General features: G+C 49.7%; 1 protein-coding gene and 1 long non-coding RNA gene across 3 annotated transcripts; one reads left to right on the top strand and one right to left on the bottom strand.

Moving 5' to 3' along the window:
* Window positions 1–464: 464 nt before the first annotated feature.
* On the bottom strand, window positions 465–15075 carry LOC133490828 (seizure 6-like protein). 2 transcript variants are annotated; one of them, XM_061801372.1, is made up of 17 exons: window positions 14908–15073; window positions 10402–10611; window positions 9914–10047; window positions 9367–9565; window positions 7821–8006; window positions 6648–6819; window positions 6422–6588; window positions 5628–5822; window positions 5101–5239; window positions 4708–4904; window positions 4048–4242; window positions 2648–2839; window positions 2198–2392; window positions 1661–1696; window positions 1481–1601; window positions 1293–1401; window positions 468–1218 (listed from the first exon to the last, which is right to left on the bottom strand). In XM_061801372.1, exons 1-17 carry the CDS (start codon window positions 14966–14968, stop codon window positions 1189–1191), a joined length of 2538 nt encoding a protein of 845 aa, XP_061657356.1. In that variant the 5' UTR covers window positions 14969–15073; the 3' UTR covers window positions 468–1188. The 2 variants fall into 2 exon arrangements, with proteins under 2 accessions (XP_061657357.1, XP_061657356.1); XM_061801373.1 differs by lacking the exon at window positions 5628–5822 and having other exon boundaries at window positions 465–1218; window positions 14908–15075.
* Window positions 7563–16289, top strand: LOC133490832 (uncharacterized). Its single transcript, XR_009792296.1, has 4 exons — window positions 7563–7873; window positions 9375–9604; window positions 13979–14097; window positions 15949–16289. It is a non-coding gene; the product is annotated as an uncharacterized LOC133490832 (long non-coding RNA).
* The last annotated feature ends 98 nt before the right edge of the window (window positions 16290–16387 follow it).

Here is a 16387-nt window from a genome sequence, read left to right as displayed (position 1 = left end):
CGCACCGCACCGAAGTCAGGCGAGTGGAACGTTACACCATCCGCGACCTAATATTGTATATCCAGTTGTATGAAAATCTATTTTGTCAAAATACCATTTCCTAAACTCTAAAAATGTCAAGACAGGCAGTGGACCAGTTCAGCCTCTGGCCTGAGGATTGCTGGAACGCCCGCCCGGGACCCCAGCGAGCATAAGAAAATAGAGGGCTGGATTAAAAACACGTTTCAAAGTCTGGCGGCACTTCAGTCACTTAGAGAAGATCTTGACTTCCAACCAGGAAGAACTGGAATGTTGCCTTCAGGCTTTGATTTTGGAGATTCCTGACTCTCTCCGCGCTCAGCATCCCTTTGTTGCAACGGAGGATGGGCAGCCCCGCCCTCCCCGGGCCCCCACCCCGCTCCTGCCCCGGCAATCCGAGGGCACATCCCCGGGGCGCACGTCAGACGAGGAATGGGAACGTCGACGCCGCCGGTCGAGAAAAGGCGCACGCGCGAAGTGGTCAAAGATTACAGAACCTGCCTGACGGGGTTAGGGGAGATGGAACGCAATTTTCGTGTGTTGACACCAAGAAAACAAAGAAAATTGTCAAGAAGACGTCACAAACCTTTGAATTGTTGAAATAAACTTTCCCACAGTTGATTATCAATTGTCCACCATTGATAAAACGTTGACACAAGATCATCACATGACATAAAATATGACGTTATTGTCATTATTATGACTTGAACACCTACAGCATTTACATATTTACACTCCGTACAATGTGAGAAGGGCACCAACAAGTGGTCAAGAAAGATGGAAAACAATGTCAGTGCTCGTCAGCAGGTGGCAGCAAAACAAACTTGACCTCCATGCAGGCTTTTCACGAGGTTGTCTGGAACATTAGTTTAGCATTCCTGTTAGCTTAGCATCGATTCAGGCCAAACTGACAACGTTGCGGTGAGTGAGACTTGTTTCTACAGAAATAATGTCATGGTCTCAATTGATCATAGTTCTGTATACGGGGGGGGTGTTGAACAGTCGTCATTGGACTTGGCCTCTTTGTTGTACTTCCCATCTTCCCTATGGCAGTTTGGCCCGTACCTCGGCCTATTTGGCCTCCCCACCAAAGGGCATCAGAAGGGGCCGGACATCATTTAGGCTATTTACATCACCTCCTCCCAAGTGGTGGGGTGTGGCCAGAGTTCTTCAAATGGAGACTTCGTATTCGCAAGCGTCCTGCACACAAAGCAGACGAGGGTGGCTAGAGTGATGCGAAGCTAAAGCCGCCGTTCGCTCGTTCGCTCACTCACCCCGCCGCCCGCCTCGTACAGCGGGTTGTCAATTTCGGCCTCCACCGTGATCTGCCGATAGGGGTGCTGGTACACGAGCGGCAGACCGAGGTTGGAGCCGGCGCGGCCCCTGACACAAAGTGATGTGACGTGACGTACGGGTTAGCGTTATGTCATTGATTCAGAGGAAAGCGGGCTGAATGTCCTACCGCGTGGCCAGCAAGTAAATCCCGCCCAGCAGCACGGACATCAGCAGAACCAAGAGGAACGCGATCAATGCAAAACTGCCGCTCTCCACCACCGTGCCGACGCCACCGCCGGCATGTGACACTGATACACACGCAAGCGCAGTCAGCAACACACACGGACACACAAACACACTCACTCACCTTCCAAAGCATGGTTGGCGAAGCAGGCCTGGTCACCTGCAAGACAGCAAGTCAAACATTAGGTTCGACACTTCCTGTTTGGCACCTTCTCAGCCCCCCCCCTCCCCTTGGACGACAGACACATCCTGTTAGCCCCGCCGCAATGGATGACGGGGTCGGTAAAGATTAGCGACCAGTGGGCCTGCCAAGAGTTTAACCTCTTGTGGATGCACTCCACGTTCTTGCGGTCTCGTGTTCTCGCTCCTCTGAGATGTGACACAGGAAGGGAGGCATACGAAACTCTCTCAGGCTTAGACTAAACCACGACAACGATTGGAAATGTCCTGCAGTCGCCGGCATTTGCGCAAGTCAATCGGGGCGACTGACTCAATAACCCCATCCAACGGAAAGGGAATCTCATGGGATAAAAGCAGGTCCTTGGCGCCTTGACACCTGGTACATAATGGAAAGCAATAGGAGGCAAGGAGGCTAAGTTCCAATGGCCCGGACTAGCACTGGTACGTTCGTTCAGAAGCTATTCATGCGAACTGGGCTCACCTCTGCAGACGGGCAGCGGTCCACTCCAGTAGGAGGGGCTTCCCTGGACACACTTAATGGCAATGTCGCCCACCAGCTGGTAACCATGGTAACAGACAAACGCTAGCGTTTCCCCGGGCTCGAAGACGCGCTTGGACGTCACTTGGTACCCATTGTCGGGGACGCCGGGGTTGGCACACGATAAGGAGTCCTTGGCTGCAACGAGGATACGACACGCAACAAACATCAGCCCTCCCTCATTCACATTTCATTTGCATAGCTAAGACTTTTTCGACAGAGACCCACACACGTACACAATGCATGTGGCTAAGCGACATCGGTCCTTATGTTCTAGCTGTTGCCTGCTTGCGTCGCTAGCTAAACACCCGGGTGTTTGCGCACAGGACTCCATGTTGAGTTCTGTCTTGTGTCCAAAAAACAGGAAGTGATCTGAAACGGGAAGTAACTCACGGATGCATCGTGGGAGGTGCGAGGTCCACACGGGCGTCCCCGGCTCACGGCCGTAGCAGGTGACGGTAGCGCCGCCCTGTAGGATGTACCCGGGTCTGCATCGGTACCGAATGGTGGTCCCCACGAGCAGCTTGGGGTCTGACAGGGAGCGGGTGGCGTGCTCCACATGACCGGGATCCGAACAATACATGACTGGCACCACAGAAGAAGAACGCATTTAGAAACATGGGATGTGTTGGAATTCCCTCCCCTTATACGTTCTCCACATCCACCATCCTCACAATCTATAATACACTTCCTGTGACTTCTTCACCAATCTCTTTCCTTCTATGACTTCCTGTACTTTGGGGTTCCACCACCAGGTCTCCTTCTCCCCTTTCCTACCAGAAGACACAGCAAGCACTCTCCCGTCTGTCTCTCTGACCACCTTGGCTGTAGTAGTCCAGTCTTCTGGGAGCTCCTCCTGTCCATCGAGAGCCTGTCTCATCTCTTTCCGAAAGGCCACACAACAATCTTCCTTTCTCAGCTTCCACCTCATGGTTCTCTGCTCTACCTTTGCCTTCTTAATCTTCCTCGGGTTTACGGTTAGGGTTAGATCAACGGATCAGTTGGATCAGATGCCCCAGCCACCTCGTCTGGCTCCTTCCGATACGGAGGAGCAGCGGCTCGACACTGAAGGTGGAGCCCAGAACACATTGCGGAAGAAAAACTCGTTTCGGCCATTTGTATCCGGGATCCTGTTCTGTCGGTCACGACCAACGGTATGGAAGTAAATATGTGCCACCGGGATTTAAATTTGAACTGCCGCAGAAAACAGGATTTGAATTTGAAATGTAAAGTGATCACATTTTCAAGAGTTGTATTTCAGTGTAACTTTTCAATGTTAACAATTCAACTGGCTACAATTCACTGTCTGAAATTCAACAACGCAGTTATGCTTCCTTAGTCACGCGATGTCACATAGTAAGAAAGCGTACCTGGATTGGCTGGCTGTTTGGTTCTGACCTGAAGTAACCCTGCCTGGTGGCACAGACGGTGACTTTCAGACAGCGAATTGGAGCCAGTTGAATTGTTAACATTGAAAAGTTACACTCGAATACAACTCTTGAAAATGTGATCACTTTACATTTCAAATTCACATCCTGGTGCCACATATTTACTTCCCTACAACTGCATACGGGTTTGGGTTGGAGGAGGTAAACGTGTTCCGTGACCACCCTCGTATCTCAAATCCTCTTTCCCATAGAAATGAATCAAAATGCCATTAATTTGTTCTCGCCCTATACGGCGCTCTCTCTGGCGTGCACGCCTCGGCCGCCAGGGGGCAATATTATTGTGACTTGAAGACACACACAAAGAAGAGTTTCACAACCGACTCAATAGGACAAGAAGTGACTGACTCTTCTGACAAAATGGTGGCTGTGCGCTCCACGAGAGGTCCAGCTGGCACGTGACGGTGGCGCCGCCCTGCAGTTCATAACCCGGGTCACACTGGTAGGTCACTCGGGTGTCGCGTACTGCCACGCCATCGCTATGTGTCTTCCAGCCATTTTGGATCTCCGGCAGGTCGGCGCACGAGTCGTTACGGGAAACCTCTGAGGATGGAAATGCATATTAGCATCTGGGCTAGCATTTGATATCGTCTAGGAAGATCAGCGAAGACGCTACGAGCTACACGAGTTACATGTGTGTGAGTCGGTTTGAATTGTAGAAGTGTGTTCATGTGAGTCCTGTGTGTGACTACGTGTGTTTCAGTGTATGTTGTGCGGAGTTCATTTAAGGAGCGTTTGTCAGTTTGCACGATTACTCCGTGAGGCTAAAGGGAGCTGGCGGTAGGAGCGAGCGCCCTTGTTCCTACTGAGGGGGTTGTCGCAGGAAGCCGCGAGGAGATCAGAATGAATTAAAGACAAAGTGAATGAAGGGGGCAGGGGCCGGGGGTTGGGGGGGGGGGGCGCAAGAGCGAACGAGCGAACGGCGGCTTTAGCTTCGCATCACTCTAGCCACCCTCGTCAAGTTTTCTTGTTGGGTTTTATCATTGTGTGTGCTTGTGTGCGCCTCACCCATGTAGTTGATGATGAAGCCCTCCCCTTTGCCTTGCACGAGTCCGGCTGGGTCCGAGTGGAAGGTGACGCTGAGATCGGGGGTGCTGGAGAAAAGCTTGAAGGGGCTGCGTCCCCCCGAGTAGCGGCCCAGCAGGCGGGCGGCGCCGTCGTCGCCGTCCGTCACCGTCAGCAAGTCGCCCTCGCTGATGTTGAGACTGACGCCGGAGAGAGAGCGGTCGTTGCAATAGATGCTAACGGTAAGCGTTGTCTGCACGATGACGTCACCTAGTCTTTTCTGAGGGTTGAAATTGTCAAGGGGGTCCGATACAGTACTGACAATATATGACAATATCGGTCAGTCCATTGGTCAGTCTGTCAAGTCAATCAATTAGTGGCCGTTGTTGTCCTCACAGCTGCACGTCGATGAGCACCCGCTTGTCTTCTTCGACGTGGACACTCCACGCGCACTCCTCGCCCTCGCCGTACCACTCGGGCCAGTTGGGTGAGAGGATGATGCCGCCGGGACCGCTCAGGTCGCCCCCGCACTGAGCTAAAACAGCAACAACCACAATTAAATAAATAAACACCTCACATGCTAAATATTTGGCTGTTATTTTGTCCACAGGTTGAATTAGTTGCCAAAGTGTGCTCGTCGATAGGTTGCGGTAGTTGCTCGGTCGACTTGCTTGCTAAGTTACGCCGTTCGGTCACCAGGCTGCATGTCACGCTCAGTTAGGCGAGGTTCTATCTTGGATTCATTCTTATGTTTGCTATCATCTTGTGTCGTTCTGGTTGTGTCTGTCCCTCGGATGGTTCCTAGCTTCCATTGGGTGTCAGCTTCATTTGGTTGTTTGGTTTCAATTTTGCGTTACTGTGCTGAGTCGGACTGTTGCGCACGAGACTTTCTTGCGGGACAACTTCCTGGTTTTGTCCGTCACCTTTACAAAGCGGTTCAGTGTCGTTCCAGTAAGGGTCCCTGGCACTGATGCACTCGATGACAGGTGGGCCCTGTTCCAGGGCGTGGCCGGGATCACAGGTGAACTGGACTACAGCGCCGATGCCGTACAGGGGATCCGATGTGGTGAAATTGCCGTTCTGGAGGTACGGCTCGTAACAGCGACCTCGCTCGAAGGCTGGATGGGTAGGGACAAAAAAAGCAGGATTAAAGTGGGCTGTTTGGAACCCTTCACTCCTTCCCTACTCCACTGTCCTACATCACATCACGTCCCTATTTACGTTTCTCCCTCTGCGGTTGTCTACCGAATGGGTTCACAATCCATCGTCAGGATAAAGGTTTGGTCCATTATTGATTGGAGATCAGCCCCAAATCACAAAATAGTATCAATGGGCTTGAAGTCGATCAATTTAACGTTAGAAGGAAATTAGGGTTAACCTGCTTGTAATCCGAGGCGCTTACGTGACATAATATGATGTTTTCCTTTTTTCCTGTAAGTCAGAACCTTTGGTTCCAGTGTGTGGGTTGGTGGATAAAAAAGAATCTCTAGAGAAACTGCAGCGAGCTCGATTGACTTCTGGACTCTCCGTCAGCACCGACACCCCACCACCAATCGTGGGTTGAACAATATTCTAGCAGGTTTTGGTTCACTTCATATCAACTCAACCTCTGCCTCCAGTCAAACGTTCAAAGGCAGGCAGCCACCACCACGATTGCTCAAAAGCACAACATGGGGGCCGCGGGAGCCACATTTGAAACCAAACCCTTGACGCAAACCTTCATAGCGGATGTTGAATCCCATGTTTTGGTCTGGCTGCTCCGTGAAGAACTGGATCCTCACGGCCGGACCCTCGCTGATTATCCCCTCAAAAGGGACGTGCCCACTCCGACCAGAGTCGAACAGAACCACGGAACCGGCATCCAGGCCGCTCCACAGAACCAGCCTGACCGGAAAACATGAACAAATTCTTGCGGCGGTTTCGGGGATGCGATTTTGACCCACCTTTCCGAGGGTCCGAGCAGGAGTCGCTCCAGATGCAAGTGCAGCCTCTGCCCCTTGGCGGCCTCCAGGGACCAGGAGCATGAGTGGACTTGAGTGGCGTTGGACCAGTGGTAGGGTGAGGGGGACAGAACTCTCCCCAGAGTAGCATTCTTCACGGAGCCACCGCAGAGAGCTAGAGAGTGGGTGTCGCCGTAGTGAGCCGTACTCAATGAAAAAAGGACCACCGAGCGTTTCGTCTGAAAATCCCCTAGGCCTTAGTCTGCAGCTCCTAGAGCCGAACCCTAACCCGGGCAGTGATTTTTGACACACTAAGGCCGTGAGCGCTCCCTTTGACCGCTGTGAGCAACATCGGATGGATGCACTGTGGTCAGTCAATGTCATCCATTGAAGTTACGCGGCTCATTCAAAGGTTCGGATTACATTCCCATCAGAACATTTTTAAGAACAATTTTGTTTTTGCTAATTTACACTGAAAATGTCAACAAACAAAAAAATACATTACAATACAAATACATACCAAGCCAACTCTGAACTACAAATTTGAAAGGTCGCTTCCAACTTTCTTTCAGTTATTTTTTTTTTAACCCACGGCGATATGTTTTTCTTGGTGTGAAACTGAATTATTGCTTGCAGAATATCTTTCGCATTGCATGTTGAAAGCTGAATGACGCTTCCAAACAGATTTAGGGTTAATGTTATGTTGCCTCCTATATTTAAAATACAGAATTAGCTTTTTGGGTAATGTATCGTCTGTGCTTTCATCCTCAGTCAGGCTGTGCCAAGGTGGAATTTAAACATTATACACCATCTCGTTCTGCACTTTCTTCAGTGCTTTTTTACTCAAAAAAGAGAAAATCTTATCCAGTTTCAATCCTTTTTCTTCTATTATTCACATACTCCGGTGTTTGGAATTATGAGTGTAGCCCTTTAAAATGGAGGGGGGCAGTGTCAGGTAAACTAGGAAGTAGAGTGTGTGGCCCGGTGTGACCGAGCAGCAGCTCTTTGTGAGAGGCCAGTGTGGTGCCGTGTTTTAAAAAAAGAAAAAAAAAGACAACCGTCAGGCTGTAGTTCACTGCGCCGGATCTGTTTTCCTCCGCGCTGAGAGTGTGCGACAAGTGCCCAAATGCGCAGTTGCACAGCTAAGAGGGAAGATTGGTTCGGGGCGACACTAACCTCTGCAGGTGGGCTCCTTCCTGTTCCAAACTGGCCGAGAAGCATTGACACAGGTGAGCAGTGGTTCCCCTTGCAGGTGGTAGCCCATGTGGCAGTGGAAACGGGCAGTGCCCCCGGGTAGTAGGTCCAACACTGACACCTCCCCAAAGTGGGGGCGCTTGGGGAGCGAGCAACTCAGACGATAGACTAGTACACAGAAAGGGACAACAACAAAAACAAATAAGAGCCTTCACTTCCCTTTGGTTGCCAGGGGCTAGTACTGCCATAATCTGGGACACTATCGATTGTGCAAATGTTGAAGATGCCCCTCAGGCACACGACTGGCCGGTATTGATCAACAAGAGATGTGCAAATAGTGCACCGTAGGGACGACTACCGTGAGTGTACTAGTAATGGCAGCATGTTGGACTGGTATTGTGAGTTGTCTGTTAAAGAAGTTCATGGGAGACGACGGAAGAAGCTGTTGGGATACGTGCCGCTTTTAGTTTGCATTGTTCGGTAGCGCCTACAAGAGGGAAGGAGCCGAAAGAGCTGCTGACCGGGATGTGGAGGATCCCGGAGGATTTTGCATGCTCTTGTCTCGGAGTCTCTTGTCTCGTGTCAGTTTCTGGCCGCCTGCGAGTCCCCGGGGGCGTTCAGAAGGGCACCGACAATCTGATCGGCTGTTGTGATTGTCTGTTGCAGTGGACCTTTGTCATTCTTTTTTTTTTTTTAATTGCAGCACCAAACCAGACTGTGATGGAGGTACGTACACGGAAGTGAATCCGTGAGCACTGTATAGAAGTGCCTCAACAGCTCCGGTCCCACAAGCCAATTAACTTGACTTGACTTGGACCATATTCTGGTCCCCCCCCCCCTACGTGAGGGCCAAGGATGTGCCGGTTGCGAGGTGTATTGTTGTCTCGCTTGCTTGGTTGCTGCGCTTGCTACGTTACGTTGATCACCGTGCTACCTTGGTTGCCAGCTTGTGTTGCTAGCTAGCTTGGTTACAGGATTGTGTAGGTTGCGATGGTACATTGCTTACTCATTTGTATTGCCACGTGGTTGTGTGTTTACTAGCATGTACAAGTTTGTAGGTGTATTTGGCGCTAGAGTTTTCGTTTTTACTAGAAGGGCCTCAAAAGGAGCAGAAATTGGGCCAAAGTGAGCCACAAGTCAAGCAAAAGTGCTCCCAAATGAACATTTTTTTTTCCTTTTTACTCTTTATTCTGAATACTGCGGTACGTTAGTTACTACGTTGGGCTACAAGGTGGCAATGTTGTGTTGCAAGGTAACGAGTATTCTTACAGTATTTAAGGACGTCATTGTCAGCTATGCTTTTGTGTCTTGTGCGTGCATGTGACGTGTTGTTGTCTATACCCGAGACAGACGTGGAGCTACTACACGCGCGCATGCAGGAGGTTACCGGCAAACGCGAACTAACGAAGGCTATAATAAGCTCATTAAGAAGCGTGTAAATGATGTGTCGACGGCATGCAATTAGCACATTAACATCAACGCAAACAGCCCAGCGTGAGTACGTATCTGTGACTGCGTGCGTGCTCACTCTGGTAGTGCAAAAGGAAGGCGCCGATGTTGCCGACGTCACGCGTGGACCTGAAGGAGACGCTCAGAGTGTTGCTGGGACTGCGGACCACCTGGCCCTCCACCAGCAGCGTCTGATTGGCCAGCACCAGCCAGGCCCCGCCCTCGGCCACACCCCTGATGGACAGCTGCTCGCCGTCCGACAGATTAGCGCTCTTCACCTGAACACGTCAGAACGGGTACAAGGAGGACAGAAGCGGGTGGGACCCAGCTGTAGTTTTCACACCACAAATGTCATCATTACATATGATCAAATCAACTCCTACTCTATGCATCCTGGACATTATTTATTCTTCTTATATTCTTATTCAATATTTTTTAGCTTTGGGGTATTTTTGCGCATTGCGCACGCTTGTGTAGATCTGAGAGGAAGAGGAGCGGCTTCGATCCAAGCAGATAGAGCGGCAACTCCGCCCGTCTGCCGGAGAGGCCGCCGTCGTCGTATCGGCCTGACCGTGCGACGACGCCCGAGAGGGTGTGCGTGCGTGCGTGCGCGCGTGCACGCGTACCTGCAGCTCCACGCCGTAGCCCGCGTAGACCGTCACGGTGTACGTGCAGCGTACGTCGCCGGCCGAGGGAACGGCGTCTGACGAGTCGATGTAACCTTCGGGTTGTGTGAAGGTCACGGAGCAGCCGGAAGCTTCTAGAGGGACGCGAAAAGACCATTTTGTCACTCTACATAGCCGACCTAAATCAAACACTGGATGGAGTTCCTCAAAAAATCCCTCTGGAGTTATCGGGGAGTCGGGAATGAGCGAATGATTCCAAACGGCGCAACTTCTTCTCATCACTGAGCCTCATCGGCACGCGCGCAATTTTCATATAGCGGACGTGATTAGCTCCCCCCCCCCCAAAAAAAAAAAAAAAAAAAAAAGAAGAAGAAGGAAAAAAAGGTCCACTCAAATCCATTTAGAGAAATTTGGGAGTTGGGAACGTGTGAACGTGTCATTCCTTTCGCCCCAATCACTACTTTTTTTCCCCAATATTATATAAAAACCTGAAAGGGGCGTGGTCAATGATGATGCATCCAAATCGGGGAGCGTGACCTCATCCTTGAACTCAGGCGCTGGGCTCCGGGCCTCCTGCCGGGGGGGTCCATAGAGGGGTGGCAGCGTGGGCGAGGGGGCGCCGCCGGCCTTCTGATGAGCGCTATCTGCTGGCCGACCTGCAAACTGCCCCGAGGACAACAACCTGCCCTCACTTTTTTCTGTGCACACACACACCCACACCCACACCCACACCAAGTATTTTTATGTACATGTACTGTATTTGTGTAAATAATTGATATCTCTCTCTTGCGCTACATAAATAGTGCAGTGAAAAAAGTTTGGCCAACTTTGCCGCTTTAAAGTTCAAGATCATCAAACATAAACAATTGTATCCCTAGTGCAGGGTGGGCGTCAAACTTTTTTTTTTTTAATGATAATTTTTTTTTTTTTTTTTTTTTGGGGGGGGGACAATTGAAAGTTGCCTGGCCCTGTTTGATATAATAATTATTCCTTGCTGAAATCATGAAATAATTGTGACCAATCCAAATTTCTGATTCTTTTTCTCGGTTCAGTCATGAAATCACTTCAAACAAACGACAAAAAGACACGATCCAAATGAATTCTCTAACAGTCGAGAAATAAAGTCATTGAAATGTATTGCATGGGGTGACAGAAGCCATTTCTAAAGTTTTTGGACTCCAGCGACCCACAGGGCCAGCCAATATCCTCACATGGAGAAAACAGTGGTGAAACTTCCCAGGAGTGGCAGGCCTGCAAAGATTAGCCGAGAGAACACCGATGTCTCATCCAGGAGGCCACAAAGGAACTCCACTCCTTCCTCGCCTCAGTTCAGGTCAGGCTTCCTAACACAACAACAAGGACGAAAGCGGGGGGGGAGTTCCAAGGCCAAAACCATTGCTGAGAAACACAAAAAGACTTTTTGGAAGGCGTGTGCCTCGTTACACGTGGCATAAACGCAGCACGGTACTTCCGAAAGCGAACATCATACCAACAGTCATGATGATCCCCGGCCGCTTTATTGCTTCCGAACTTGGACAATTTTGCTGCGACTGATGGAACCGTCAATTCTGCTCTTTAACAGAACTTCTTTTGTTTACTTCTGCCATCATTTTGACTTACTGCGCATGTGCAGTTGTACACAACCCACAAGCTGATCACAGCATTAGGCGTTCACGTGATAATCTCCGCCGAGGAGATGCTACACAAATGTTCACGGCAGAAAGAGACGGCGGCAGATGACTTGAATAAAGTTATACGAGATGAAGTCGACGTCGACAATCCTGGCAGATGATTGATGAGATCGTAACCATTTTACAGCTTCGAAACCATCTGAGAACAGAACACGGCCACGGTGGAGCCAGGGATCCTACTTATAGTAGCCCATGTTGCCATGTCTGATAGACAGACAGACAGGCAGGCAGGCAGGCAGGCAGGGAGGCAGGCGGGCAGGCAGGCAGGCAGGCAGGCAGGCAGGCAGGCAGGCAGGCAGGCAGGCAGGCAGGCAGACAGGCAGGCAGACAGACAGACAGACAGACAGACAGACAGATAGATAGATAGATAGATAGATAGATGATAGATAGATAGATAGATAGATAGATAGTAGATAGATAGATAGATAGATAGATAGATAGATAGATAGATAGATAGATAGATAGATAGATAGATAGATAGATAGATAGATAGATAGATAGATAGATCAAATATACACCATAGACACACACATTTCTGCAATGGGCTGCCAAGCAGTTGAGGAGGTACTGTATTTTCCACATTTGCAAAGCCTTTCATTTGATCAAAAATCGACGGTGCGCCTTTCAATTCGCTGCACTTTATGTGACAATTGAGTTCCAAAACTGTAGAAATGTCTTCCGTCGACGTACGAGCGCTGCTGGATTGAATGTGGGGCTATTTTCCGCTGACACCGGGGCGTAAAACGGACGACGCGTACAATGGCAGCAATGAACCAATCAGAGAACATTGCATATTACGTACAGTACGCGCGCTTACCTCTGCCACGCCACCGCTAGGTACACAGTATTACAGGTATGCTGCAAAACAACGTATGTGGCTATCAATTACGTGCTAGGAAATGGGAATAGAGCAGCAGCGAAAGAATTCAACCTCAATGACTCTACGGTTCGGAAGTGGAGGAATCGAGGGGGGGGGGGCATTGAAGACACACAACACAACAGGCCTGATGATGATGATGATGATGATGGTGATGAGGATGATGACACGCCGTTTCTCACATTTTCGGCCAGCCACGCGGACACGAGAGGCACCACTTGTGAAATGAAAATGATCCTTTCTATTTCTCATTTGTCACTTTCGATTTGCAGTCGGCAATTGGACATTCACGTGGCTCGCGAGGCATCCTGCAAATTTACACGGGCACACGACAGTGAAACCGTTCCACAAAAGTTGTCGGAACGTGGAAGTGTGTGCGGTCGTCAAGGCAACCCAGCGCTGAGGGAAGAAAAAGCAAAAGTGGTTTGGCGTCGACCGCTTCTGTCAAACATTTTAATCCTCTCGGGGATTAACGCTCCCAAAAGAGAAGGAAACGTCCCCGACTTGCCACCGTGTGCGTGTGTATGTGTTAGCCGAGATTAGCGAGGATTAAAAAAAAAAGTAAGCGCTAATGTCACTTTCAGCGCTGCTAAAGTTTGCGATTAGCAGGAAGCGAAGACGCTGCAAAAGTGTGCGTTTGTTAGCTGTGACAAGTCTCCTCGGTCTTCCTTAAGACCACCCAAATCCATCAGGCTTAATATGAAACTTTGTTGGCTAAATACTTCCCTTGAATGTCACAAAACATCTTTTTTTTTTTTTTTTTTTTACACTACCTTTATTTCAGCTATACCGGAGCACATGCTAATGAGTTTATGCAGCTAATGCTAATCATGCTCTTTTCGTGTTCTTTGGTGTTTTGGTTTCAAGATAAGGGGGAAACGGGCCTTTTGGGGTTCATTTGTTATTTGGAGACAAGAAAAAACGTGCCTGTGGGTTAGCTTGACAGCCACCATCCTCTTAGCAACAACAACAAAAACAATTTTGCATTTCTTTAAAAAGTCCCACTCGTCAGGAAGCCAAAAGGAGGCCAAACAGCGTGACGGGAAGTACAAAGTCTCAATTTGGACATTTAATCTGACGCCGCTAAGCAGGTAGCGCGCACCCAATAGAATCAGACGCTACAAAACAAACAGAAAAAAATTCCAGAGAATTTCATCCAGCAGCTCAGAAACCTTTCAAGGAGACTTAGCGTAGCTCAGCAGTTCAGCATAAATCCAAAATCTGTTGCGTGTCGTCGTCGCCGTGACAAAAACAGCTGGAGGTGCTACGTACTCCGCACGAGTAGCACCAAGCGTCTTCACGGCGATCACGTGACTTTTGCAGGAATTGCTTCATTTTGGGTCAACCTTTGCATGTTTTCACATGAAATTTGGCATCTTAAAAGGTGAAATTCATCCTGCTAGAACATGATAGCGAACCTTCCCAGCGTGGCAGTAGTACACGTCCATGTGTCACATTTGAAGATTATTTTTATTTATTTTTTTTTTTTTTAAACAGCTCCAGAACAAGTCCGTGGATGGCTCGGCCACAGCCCCAACTTCAACCCAACGGAGCATCGGGCGGAACCGTTCGAACTGACAACAAGAGGGAGACTGGCACAGGGTCCCCAGATCCAGGTATGACAAACTGGTTGCATCATTCCCAAAAAAGACTCGTGAGGGCGCTTCTACAAAGTACTGAGGAAAGGTTCGGAACACTTCCGACTGTGAGATATTTCAGTTTTTCTTTTTTAATAAGCCTGCTAAAATGTCAACAATTACGTTTGAGGGGCGCTTTGTGACCGTTAACGAAGAAAAAAATGAACTTAGGGGAATGATTTTAGCGAACGACTGCAAAATGACAAAGTGAAAAATGTAATACTTTCTTACACTAAAGTGTAAAAATAAAAAGAGACGGGAAAAAAAAGTCATCCTCCATGTGGATCACACAACTCCAAGTTCCATCAGTGATGGCAAATGCGCCGGACGGATGACGAACGGCCTGTCCTGTACAGTTTGAGAGTCAAAAATAATAACAGGCAAAGGTGTCCACATTCTCTTCCAAATGGATTCCCAATGAAGCAATCATTCTGGCTGGAGGTCAGATGCTCTAGTAGGCTTTTGCTGACACAAGTCTGAAGGTTTTGTTTTGCGCTAACCTGACCTGCAATTGAGCCCTGTTCGTACCCCCCCCCCACTTCACCCCCATTTGGCATTGGTTGGCGACCAGTTTTACCCGGATACTCTGAGCAGTCGAGGATTTGCATAGTTGTCTCCAATCGGTTGTACCTACAGAGTTGACCGCAGAGACCGGACCACCCCCACGCCCGCCTTCGCCGCAGCGCGTTTCCATCCACGCGCGCTGCGGCGAAGCGAGCACGCAGGTGGGGTGGTCCCCCACCCCGACCAAAAACCACGGCTCAAAGCCACACGCAAACGATGCCTGACCTGCACACGCCGTGACGCAGCTGCACGCCATCCACAGCAACACGCACGCGCAACGAGACATCAGGACGTCAAAGGCGGGGCTCCTCGGTCCGGGGTTCCGCGGGAGGATCTGTTGACACGTGCGGCCGGAACTCGAATGTCCTCGTGCCGGTGCAGCTTCCTGCAGCGTCCTCCTTCGCTCAGCCACCAACCTCCCCCCACCCCCCCAAAAAAAAAAAAAAAAAAAACACGCACACGCGTGCGCCTCTCTTCTCTGTCGCTCTCGTTTTCTTTCTCTCTCTCTCTCTCTCTCTCTCTCACCACATATAAAATCTCGTTTAGGGCCGCTCAAATGCTCAAAGTGGCTGTGATGCTTCTGCGTTTCCTAGCAAAGGTTTCGGTTTTACGACATTTAAACATGCATTCAAACATAAAACCAATGCAGTGGAAACTCTCTAATCAAATCCGAGTACAGTATCTGTTACTGCTCTGCACATTGCCACAACTAAGACAAGAGCATCCAAAATCACCTCGGACCTTCCCCATCCCAGACACCAGGGCTCTCATGCACAAAAAAATGTGGGGTACGTTTTTTTTTTTTTTTTCCCACGGCCAAATTCAGCTTAGTCAAGAGTGAAACGAGCGTGGAAACGGGCGCCGCTTCACGTGTGTACGTCGCCACAGCTTTTGGTGATTTGGCGACACCCAGAGGAGACGCTGGGAAGCTCTACATCAGAGACGAGCGAGTTACCGAATCATGCGCGGCAATGTTTGATTTGAAAAGATGCAAGCACTCGTTCAGCGGCGTGTTGGATAACTCGGCAATGTTTGTGAGGGCACCAACGAACCGAAGCAGGTCATCGCCCAGGCCGTCGACTTCCCTCACGTCATCTTCTTGGGACTCCGACAGATGCACGAAGAAAAAAAAAAAAAAAAAAAAAAGCCCTTTGACCTGACCGTGCACGGCGGTTGCACGGAATTAAAATGACGCCATACCTCTGTCAAATTTGCAGTGCGCATGTATTAAAATAATAACCAGAAAGTTTTTGTCCTCTTGCAAAGGCTGCCGTGCTTCAGTTTGAATTGGAAAGCCGTCCGACATCCAACATTTCGGCACGTCTGAAAGTTCCTGTCATGAACCTGGTTCGGGTCATGACCTCGCCCAAAGCCAAACGGGGCGAGGTCACGCCCTCCTCGTCGGGCAGCAGTAAAGAAACGGCAAAGTTGTGTCAACTGACCGTCTGGAGTACTCCAGCAGCTTTAAAACGGCCGCCACCGGGCCTGTACTATGGACGCGGACTAGTGATCCCCAACCCGCGAGAGTTCTTCCGAGGCGCTGCGGGGAATGATCGCATTTACGACAAAGAATTGACCTTTGTTTGTCCATCAATGGCAGTGACACAACAAATAAATGCTATTCGATTAGCATCCTAAACTCGTGACATTTTTGTTTCACATGCAAGACGTCAGCGCTCTCGATCATTCGGACCTTTCCATTCAC

Source organism: Syngnathoides biaculeatus, chromosome 17, assembly GCF_019802595.1.
Source record: "Syngnathoides biaculeatus isolate LvHL_M chromosome 17, ASM1980259v1, whole genome shotgun sequence".
NCBI classification, from domain to species: domain Eukaryota; kingdom Metazoa; phylum Chordata; class Actinopteri; order Syngnathiformes; family Syngnathidae; genus Syngnathoides; species Syngnathoides biaculeatus.
This window is presented reverse-complemented; position numbering and strand designations above follow the sequence as displayed.